General features: G+C 55.3%; 1 protein-coding gene across 1 annotated transcript; it reads right to left on the bottom strand.

The window, feature by feature from the left end:
* Window positions 1-2737: 2737 nt before the first annotated feature.
* On the bottom strand, window positions 2738-5695 carry Sox12 (SRY-box transcription factor 12). Its single transcript, XM_050151256.1, has one exon. The coding sequence runs from the start codon at window positions 5555-5557 to the stop codon at window positions 4613-4615; it is 945 nt and encodes a 314-aa protein (XP_050007213.1). The 5' UTR covers window positions 5558-5695; the 3' UTR covers window positions 2738-4612.
* Window positions 5696-10842: the final 5147 nt, after the last annotated feature.

Raw genomic sequence — 10842 nt, 5'->3', positions numbered from 1 at the left:
CCACTCCAGCTAGACCCTTCATTGTCACTATACAGTGACTCTGTGCCTGGCTCTGCCTCCCCTCCTATTCCAGTTACTGCTTTCACTTAGTGTGAAAAGACAGTTCACTACGCTGAATTCACATAGGGCATCGCAGAGTGGCTCACCCCAGTCTCATGATGGCTGAGATTCTAGCGCCTCTAACAGCTATCAGGAACACAAATGACCCTAGGCTGGACTGTCCCCAAGCTTCTGTTTGTACATCCGGTGTCAGGCCTCAATCATCAACTAAAGCACCTAGGCAAAGTCTCCTCCATGCTTCGTCACATGACAACCTCAGTACTGGCCTTCCGACAGGGAAGCTCAGTGACCTTACCCTGGAAACCCTGCAGCATCCCTCCTGCTACCTGCTGTTCCTCACTAGGGGACAGCAAAGGCCAGCCTGGACCGAGGGGGAAGTTCAAGGGTCAAGGTCTGAATTTGTAGCTATACTCTATAACTACCATCTGCTGAAATTTCAGGTCACAAGGGTAAGGGAGCCGACGGTGCCCTACCCGGAACCTAGCCATTTACTGTCATAAGTTCAAGCCTGGGTTTATGTCTTTCTCTTTAGATCCGTAAGGCCAGGGAAGACCACTTTTGGATATCTAGTGACCAAGACTCACCTGGCTAAAGCTCATCCTTAAGAAACGCTGGGGCTCGGGTCAGAGTTCAGTTGCTAGAGCACATGCCTAGTATAAATCAAGACTTGAGTTCAAGCCTCAACACCACATAAACGCAGCATGGTGCTTCGTGCCTGTAGTCCCAGCACTCAGGAGGCCAGCCTGGGCTAGAGTGAGACTTTGTCACCAAAAAGCAAAATGGGAGCTAGGTGTGGTTGACAAATGCCTTTCACCTGAGCACTCTGGAAACACAGCTGTGGATCTCTGAGTTCAAGGCCAGCCTGATCTGTCTGTACGGTGAGCTGCTAGCCAGTGCAGAAGGGTGGGGATGGCTTAAGCCGTCCCTGTGGGGCATGAGCCCAGAAATGCCATGGGCACTCCTTAGAGGTGAGTTCCAGTCTCACTGGACTTCCACCTATCCAGCCTGCCTTCTACTCCTCACTCACTAGATGTCACTAGAGTCCCTATGTCTTCATATGCTTCAGGGCATCCGAAATGGAAGCTGCCTCTCTTCTAAGGCTCCCAACACCTTCAGTGTGATGCAGTTAAGTTCTGCAGAGTGCAGAGGACCAGCCAAGTCTTCCAGCACACACCTGTCCAGACCGTGGCAAGGACACTCAGTTACAGAGCTCACTTCCTTTGTGCCTTTGCCCAGTTAGGACTGATAACAAGCTGCAGCAGCCCAGTGAGCAGGCTTAGAAAGGGACAGCCTCAGGGCTGGTGTGGAGGGTCTGGAAAAGGGAGCTGCCTTTGGGAGGCAGTAGGGCAGGTCTCTGAGGCGCCCTCATTCCCTCTGTCAACCTTGAACCCTTCCACAGTAGGGAGCTCTTCCAGAAGCAGACACCAAGACTGAGTTGGGGGTGTAAGATGTTTATTAGGATGAACACCTGTGGAAAGAAGCAGGTTTGGGCATGAAGAACTCAAAACTTCAGGAGGCCTGACAGAGCAGAGACCACAGAGGGGGCCTGAAAGGACAAACGCCTGGCAGAGTCTGCCCCACGTGCACAACAACCTGGCTTAGATACTGGGGCAGTCCTACCAGGGGGAAGGGCGTGGCCTTGGGCAAGCTGCTATCTGCGAGGGGCTGACCTTGTTGGAGGGCATTCACTCTCTCCAGTCTAGGAAGCCCTTCCTTGAACCAACTACTGTTTGGCACATACCCTGCCCTCCCTACCTTTTCAATTCTACCTCTTGACAGAGACTTTCCCCTCAGTTTGCTTCCAACCAGAAGCAGGGAAGATGCCCTTTGAAAACCCACACCCAGTCTTGGCTTATAGGAATATGGGCTTTGTTTGAGCCTAGGCACTCACTGGACCTGGCAGACAAGGCTTGAGGGGCAAAGGTACAGAGGGCCAAGGAGGAACAGAGCTAGAACCCCCTAAGACTCATGACCTTTGGCCTCTGGTCACACGGGAATCATACACTGCAGGCCATGGCTGATGCTTCTCTGAAGCGCTGGGAGGGCACATCTGAGAGATACCTCAGTGTACTTCTAGCCACTGCTGTTTGTGGGACCAGAAGTCTGTTCTCCACAATCCCTCCTACTCTACAAACGGAGAATACAATTTACAGAGCACACATTAGATGCTGCTCACCTCAAGCATGACTTCACTCTGAAATACCAATGTGATTCTCACGAGACACACACGGGCAGCAGTTCCAGGAGCTGGGCTCTGAGCATTGCCGCCTCATCCTCATTAAACAGTCAAATTGACCCCCTTGGGTCAGTCCAGCCTGCACACCTGGCTCATCTGACCTAGGGACTTAAAAAAATATTTGCATGGGTTTTTATTTTGCAACTACAAGGATTTGTTTCCTGCACCTCTTGAAAAATGTGGCTATCTGGCTATGGGGGGGGGGGCTAGCACCCTTGTACTGTCATGAAACCAGGGGCCGCCCCAGCTTGGCTCTCCTGCTTCTGCCTGCCTGACCACTCTAAAGATGGGTTTGCCGTCTTTAATGAAGGCAAGGATTCCTGAGACAGAGGGTAACAGAGGCCCGGGGAAGGATCCAGCTTTCCCTGCACCAGCCCATACTCTAGGCACTTGAAGCTGATCAGGGTGAGAAGCACACACATGCAGAACCACAGGGCGAGGTCGGGGCAAATACACTTTATTCAGTCCTGGCATCAGACTGGCGAGTCCTGCTGTGGGTGCCAGCGCCCCAGAGGAGGGGTTCCCTCCTCTCAGCTACGAGACTAGTTCTCCAAAGACCACAGACAGTGACATCTCTTCACTCACATGACGTTTCCGTTTTTTTTCATTGTCTTTTTTGTTACTTGTTTTCTTAAAAAAAGAAAATAAAAAGAAAAAAAAAGAAAACAGAAAGAGAAAAGAGAGAAAGAGCGCAAGAAAGGCCCAGAGCCGGAGCACCAAGCTTTAAGGAGGCAGCTGGTGGCTTTGTCAGCGAAGGGAACGCGTGGGGCAGAGACCTGCAGAGACCCAGGGCAGGGGTCGAGGAGGACTCTGGGACCGTTTGTTCCTGAGATTTGTGTGTGTGTGAATGAGTGTGTGTGCGCCACCCAAAAGGTGAACACACGCCGGTGAGATACAGGTAGTGAAGGCAGAGGGGATGAGGAGGCCAGAGGGGCGGGGCTCAAGCGGGAGACCAGTGGAGCAGACTTGGCACCCGGGCAGGGCTCCGGAGGGCGACCTAATCTCAACACAGCTTCCTAACTACAGCAGCGTCACCCCTATTTTTTACAAGGGAAGACCGAGGTGCAAAGCACCCACGTCCACTAGCTCAGCCCTGTCCCCAGTCGCCCTGGCCTGGCCTCTCCTCAAGCCACTGTTGAGACGAGGGCCTCATTCCTGCCACCCCTGTCTGCTGGTATGCCTGTCCTAAACCCTAGCAACAACCTGCTTCAGTTTCTCCCACTGAATACTGCAGCTGTGGTTGTCGAGACTGGATCTGAGTGATAGGAAGGGGCGATGGACTTAGGGAGGAGCCCAGGCAGAAAGGATGCCCTGAGCTGATAGGGCACTTCCCGAGGAGGGGGATTGAGGGGGCAGCAGGAACTCTGTCCCCAGACTGGTAGGTTTCTTGGTTCTGAGTTCTCTTGGACATTCCCATCTTGGTGGATTTCCAGACAAAGACCAAATTCCAAATTCCCACTTGGGGAAAGGAAGTTTCCGGCGACCAAGATGGGCTGTAAAGGCAGTCACGCGGTGGAGGGTGGTGGTGGGCGTGGGTGACCCCATCATAGAAAAGGGGTTGACACTTGCAGAGTTTAGGGCTGGCTAGTTTCTATCTCTCCCTTTGAGTGCGCCTCCCATTAAGGCAGTAACGCCCCGTTGGGTCGAGAGGAAGCCACGGGCTCCGGGATCAAAGGATTTCTTAGGATTGCTCTATATTAGACCCCTCCCTTTCGAAGTTGGCCACAGAGGCCTGCAGCTCAACTGGGACCAGCCCCCTCCAAGAAGCATCAAGCATGCGCAAGAAGGGGACGGTTGAAGCTGAGGGGTGGGGCCTCAAGATCATGGGGGGCGGGGGGGACGGATGCTCTACCCGCCCCTCCAGGAGAGGAGGAGACCGGGAGGAGCGCCGGACCGCCAGACCGCAGCGCCCCCTTAACCACCAAGGCAGGCCCAGGCGAGGGCGGAGGGATTTTGGAGCAAAGGGGCGTGCCGCCCGGCCACGAGGAGGGGCGTGTGCAAAGTGGGGGGGAGGGGTTCAGGTATGTAGGAGGAATGGGAGGTGTATCCGAGGGGGGCTGGCTGCTGGTGGCTACGCGGGACAAGACTGGATGGGGAGGGGCTTAGATGTCAGGGAGAAGGTGGGGGTTGGGCTGCCTTGGGGTGTGTCTGCGGGGGAGGGGTATGTCTGGATCTGTGGGGGGGATGGGCACGACTAGGAGGGGGGAGGCTGCGCGGGAGATGGGGTGCCAGCCTCGGCCTCCGAGGGGCCCCAATACCTGATTCCTGTATGTAAACAGCTGGTTTGGGGGCGTGCGCGCCCCGCTGACGATGGGCTCAGTAGGTGAAAACCAGGTCGGCGATACTAGACGGGCGCCAGTCCCCTGCGATCATCTCGGTAACCTCAGGGGTACAGTAGTCCGGGAACTCGAAGTGTGACGTGCCCGAAGGGGGCAGCAGGTCCGGGTCGCGGTCCAGGGCGCTGCAGTCCAGGCCGGCGGGGCCCGGGGGCATCCTGGACAGAAAGCCCAGCGGCTCCTCCCCCGACGCCACCGTCTCCTCTTCGCCCTCTTCTGCTGTAACAGCCTCCTCCTCCTCTTCCTCGGGCTCCTCGTCCTCCGACAGGGTCGGGGAGGCGGCGCTCGCGGCCGCCCCCTCTCCGGATGGCCCCTGCGCGCGCTCCGCGGGTCCGCGGGCGGCGCGCCCCGCCGGGACCATCCTCCACAGCTCGCGCCCGGGGGTCTCCAGCAGGCGCACTTCCAGCAGCTCCTCCTCTTCGTCCTCGTCGTCCTCCTCAGGCGCCGCCGCGCCGCCCCCCAGAGGCCCTCCCGTCGCTCGGCGGCCCCCGCGGCCCGCCAGCTGCGGCCCGGGTTTCAGCCGGCTGCCGCCACCGCCGCCTCCGGGGGGGCGGGGCCGCGCCTTGGCGGGCGCCCCCTTGCTCTTCTTGCGAGGCCGGTACTTGTAGTCCGGGTAGTCCGCCATGTGCTTGAGGCGCAGCCGCTCCGCCTCCCGTACAAACGGGATCTTCTCCGAGTCCTGAAGCAGCTGCCAGCGGCGGCCCAGGCGCTTGGAGATCTCAGCGTTGTGCATGTCGGGCCACTGGTCCATGATCTTTCGCCGCTCATGTTGCGACCACACCATGAACGCGTTCATGGGCCGCTTGATGTGGCCGCTCGGGGTCTTGCACCAGCCGGGCTCGCGCGCCCCTTCGGCGGCCGGCCCGGGCCCCGGGGGCGGCGGCCCGCCGTCCCGCTTGGCCCGCGCGCCCCGCTGCTGCACCATCGCGCCGGGCCCGGGCCGCTAGACGCCGCCGGGGGCCGTCCGCATCCTCCGCGGCGGCGGTGGGGGGGAGGAGGCAGCGGCGACGGAGGGGCGGCCCCGCCCCGCGGCTGGGCCCGGCCCCCGCGAGCTGGGTGCGCGGCGCTCGGGCCGTCTGTGCGGGGGGAGGTTAGCGGCGCGGGCTCAGGCGGGCTCGGCGCGTCCCCGCCGCCCCGGGCCAGGAGAGCTCCGCCGCGCGCCGCGCATTGTTTTGCGGAGCCGAGTACTCGAGCCTCGCAGGTCCCCGCGGGCTCCGGTCGCGGCCTGGAGCTCCTCCGCGGCCCCGCGCGCGCTTGCCCGCCCGCCGCCGCCTTCCAGTGTCTTTCTCCCCGCGCGGCCCCGAAGGCGCGCGCGCTCCCCTCCCCCTCGCCGTCTGCGGGCCGCTGCGGCGCGCGCGGGGCCGCCCCGTGTAAACACCGAGGTGCCCGCTCGGGCAGCGGCCGGGCCACGCCTCGCGCTAGGTGTCGCGTCATCCGTTGCTGGGCAGAGAACTCGGCATTTGCATCTCCCAATCGCAGGCTGCCTGGGCGGGGCGGTCTCGTGCCTGGGATGGGTTGGGATGGGGTTTGGGGGGGGGGGAGGAGACGGATGAGGTCGGTTTCTTTTCTTAGGATGGTGGTTGGAGTGAAGGTGGGGGACATGGAGCGCTTCCCATCTGGCCCTCAAAGCTTTTCTTTCTCCGCCTTGCTTTTGCACATTTAGATTACTCAATACACCTGCAGCCAGGTAGGACTCTTCTCCCCGTCTCTTTCTGGGACACCGACGGACTGCCAGAGCAGCGTTGATGGGGGTAGAGGACCGAGACTCAGCAAAGCTTTAGGGGACAGACTCACCTTGTCTTGGATGGATCCCCTCCCTGCTACACACACGATCCAGCCACAAACAAATGCTTTTGGGTCAAATAATGGTTTTTATTTTATTTTTATCCTTTGGGGAGCTAAAGGGATTCCCAATGGACTAGAACGCCCGCTTTCCAAAGACAAGACGCAGGGCGCGCGCTGCCACTGGAGTCTGTCTGGCGGTCCCAGCGCGCTCCCTAGCGCACCAAGGGGCAGGGCCACCCTGCACCGAGAGCCGAGCGACCTCGTGCGTTTCCTTCACCCCGGGCGCGTCCTGGATCTCTCCCTGCTCGTGCTGCCAGTCCACGCGGGGCGGGTGTGCGCGTCGCCCTGCCCAGGGCGGAGCCTTCCTGGGGGCGTGACCGAGCGGGTTGCAGGCGGCGCGTGGCGGGGAGGGGCCGCGCTCTCCGGGCTCACCACGTGTGAGCCAGTTGTAGCACCACCCGGCGCGTGCAGCCCTAAGGGGAGGTCACCTTCATGGCGCTTGTGCCCGGGCGATGGGAGGGGGCGCTGAGGCCTCGCCCCTGTGTGCCTGAACTGGGCGGGGTCGGGTCCGTGACTCGAAAGTGATATTTTCTGTAGGTGAATGGGCATGGTGGTTCATGGTTGGCAGCAAGTAGTAGACCTCCCTCAACTCGGCGCCGAGAGAACTGCGTGCGGGGTTGAGTGAGCTTCGGCAGAGGTTCGAGAGCTGGGTGGTACTCTGGGAGGCAGGCGAGCGGGTGGATGGAGCCTCCCTAGTGGGAGGGGGCAACTCTAAAAGGCACTGATGCTGGAAAAGGTTTTCACGCTGCTCCCGCCCAGGGCTCCTCTTCGCCTCATTGGAAGCTAGAAATCACTGGATTTTAATCTTCCCAACTGCGGCCTGGGCGGTTCTTTGTTCCGTAGAGTCAGACTCCTAGCGTTCACTTCCCAGCCCCTCCTTTTGCTTATCTTGAAGTGCAGATAATGCTGTTTCTCCTCGGCTCAGTGGTCTTATGGATTAAGTGGGATAATCTATGTAAACACGGTCTTGACGCCTAGCAGAAAGTACAAGTTATCTGGAATTAGATTTCCTAGCAGTTAACACAGGTCACCAGCAGTGCACAGATACCAACTTCATGAGAAAAACATTTGGCGGGGTTGGCATGAATTTAACCTTTCAAAAAAAAGGCATCAAAATAGTGGTCATAGTGTGTTCATGTAAATTCCGGAGGCAGCGCCCAACGCAATCTCTCATGTTTATAATCCCAGAAGCAGTCAGGACGAGGCAGAAGGATTACTCTTAAATTTGAGGCTAGCCAATGGCTAATATTTGAGACTTTTTTTTTAAATTAGTACTTTTGCAATTTACTAGTCAATGTAGTTAAAGCGACATATGGGGAGCCAGCGAGATAGTTTAGCAGTTAATGTCACTTGCTACCAATCCTGACTGGCTTGAGTTAACATCCAACCCCACAAGGTGGAAATAGAAAACTGACCCCCCCCTCAAGCTGCCCTGTGGCAGGTCATTCTCATTCGTTCTCTGCATCTCTGCCTGTCTCTCCTCTACACAGACACAACGTACATGATTTAAGGTGTCATAAAGATTGCTAGCAGAGCTTCCTTTCATTGCTTAGAACCTCTCTACAGACATTTTTAAAACCCTGTAGTACCAACTACCTTTAGGCTAGTGTCTTAGTCTTTCCCAACCATGCTCTTGGTCAGATTTACTTGATCCAGTTGCTTCATTGTTCTCAGGAGTAAAAATATGCATCAATTATTCCATCGCCTTTCCCTTCCGTCTTCCACACATGTGCTCGTCTTCCAGTTATTAATATCACGCCATAGCTAAGTCCCCTGATGGGGGCTGCATGGTTATAGATGACCTGGCAGAGTTTGGTCCTCTGCGGGGATATCCTGCTTTCCCTGATACAGGTGGCAAGGACAGAGAGAAATGTCATCACCCATTTTTTTTCTCACTCCTCAAGAGACATTTATGCAGGCAGACAGACTTTCTAAGCTCCCCCTAAAGGAGAGGACATTAAACATGCCAGGCGTTGGATCTGAAGCCAGGGCTACTGAGGTGCAGAAATGACTAAAACAGAGGCTCCCCTATTGTACTGTATTCATTTCGGGCCACAGAAGGGTATCTGGAGACCCGAGAACAGCTGACGGCAGTCATTTCTCTCTTCCCATCATGGGCGTCTTGGGGATTCTCACCTTTACCAGCTGTGTCATCTCATTTGCTGGAGGCCCTTGAGGAGCAACTGGAGGAACTGAAACAGAAGAAAGCTAGAAGCGCGAGTGCCTAAGACAGAAAGGATGGGAGCAGAGGTGTTCCTACTGGTGAATTGGCGTGTGGAGTCTGCCTTGATTTCAGCGGCTCACAGTGCTGCTCGGGCTCACTTTAAACCTCTCGGCTCCATTAACCCTTTCCCACCACAGCCTCCCGAGGTCCTAGAGTAATGCCACCCTACCCAAGGGGGATAGGTTGTAAGACCCTTGCCATGGTGCTTTGAAGTTGTGACTAGCACCCAAGTTTGCGTATACCGTTTCCCCAGTGCACATGGGTTTGACAGCTTTCCCATCGTAACTAAGCACACGGCTCATTGTGCTGATAGCTTCTGGAATCGGAGGCACAGCAGCAAAACTAGTATGCATTTTTTTTACTCGCAATTTCTATCTTTTAAAGATTCACTTGTGTGACAGGTGTGTGCAGACAGATGCTGCAACAGAGGCCACAGTGTGGCTCAGTGGGTAGAGTTCCTGCAAAGAATACAAGAAGCCCTGGAGTTTCAATTTTCAGATCCCCAGAACTATATGAAACCAACTGTGGGTGGTACACCCTTACCACGTCAGCACTCTGAAGGGGTAAGGCAGAGGGACCAGAAGTTCAAGGTCGTCCTCTGCTGCACAAGCTGGAAGACAGCCGGGACTACATGAGGTCTAGCAGGAATAAATGAGGAATAGATGAATAAAGAAATGGCTTGTTCCCCACAGTGGTGCTCTTAGAAGTTGGTGGAAGTTTCTTTAAGGGGACGGTCGGTCTTCAGGTCCTGGAAGAAGATATTTAAATGCCCATCCTGCTCTGTTTTCTTTGTTTTGTTTTGTTGACATACCCACCTACCTTGCTGTGTTCTCTGGTTTTCTACGGCCAGTATCTGTCGTGAAAGGAAACCTCCCCAATTGAAAGAAACCTCTTCATAACTTGATTGTCTCAGGTAATTGTTACAGTGGCTGAAAGCTGACTGACTTCTCATTCACACTCCCCCCATCTCCACCCCTACCCGACTAATTTCTCATTCACACCCCCCCCATCCCCACCCCTGCCTGTTTCTTTAGGATAAGTTTACAGAAAGAGACCCAGCTGTCTAAAGATGCATACATTTACTGGCGCTGGAGAGCTGCCTCAGTGGTTGAGACCGGGTACCGCTCTTCCAGAGGACCTGAGTTTGATTCCCAGAACCAAACCTGAGTGGCTTACAACTGCCCATTAAACTCCAGCTTTGGGGATCTTACACCTTTGGCCTCGGTGTGTGCACATACCCATACATATAATTTAAAAGATAAACACACATTTAGGGCTGCATGTATAGCTCAGTGGTAGAGCATGTGCTTACATGTATGAGACTCTGGGTTTAATCTCAGGCCCCAACCAAAATAACAAAAGATACAGCTATAACATATGCTCCATAAGCATGCAACCCTGGATTCTGGCTTGCTTTTATTTTTGTATTCACTATTATACTTTATTTATTTATGTATATGCGTGTACACATGCATGTATTCCACGGCACATAAAGGGTCAGAGGACAACCTCTCTCCTTCCAGAATATGAGTCCTAGGGTTTAAACTCTGGTTATTAGGTCTGGCAACAGTGTCTTAACCTGCTGAGCCATCTCGCCAAGCGTTTTATTTCTGTGGTGTACTCCGCTCATTGTCACCTGGGGCAGACGACTTGGAAACACTGTGTTCAAATGGGCTTTTCAAGGAGCAGTCCTAAAATAGAATGAACAGTACTAATACAATAGTGGCCAGAAGAAATACAGAGAGTGACAATATCTCTGGTTGAACTTTGTATGTAATTATGGCGGTCGAGGCAAATACTACATCCAAGCACAAGAAGTGGAACAGACTGCGGAAGAGATGGCTCTGGTGAAGAGCACTTGATGCTTCCATAGGTCTAATTCCCAGCACCTACGTGGTGGCTCACGACATCTGTAGCTCCAGTTTTAGGGACTCTAGCACTCATCTGGCCTCTGTAGACACCAGGCACACACAAGGTGCACAGACATACATGCGGGAGAAATTCACTTATGCAGTAAGAAAAAAAGGTGGAGCTCAAGGCCACCTTGTCTCCTTGAGTGTCAGGCCAGTCAGGGCTATGTGTTGAGATCCTATCTTAAAAAAACAAAATAGAGGGCTGGAGAGATGGCTCCATGGCTAAGA

The sequence above is a fragment of the Alexandromys fortis genome, unplaced genomic scaffold (genome assembly GCF_014885135.2).
Source record: "Alexandromys fortis isolate MF-2015 unplaced genomic scaffold, M_Fortis_MF-2015_v1.1 scaffold_27, whole genome shotgun sequence".
Classification (NCBI taxonomy): domain Eukaryota; kingdom Metazoa; phylum Chordata; class Mammalia; order Rodentia; family Cricetidae; genus Alexandromys; species Alexandromys fortis.
Note: the sequence above shows the minus strand (reverse complement) of the source record. Positions and strands in the feature narration are given on the sequence as shown.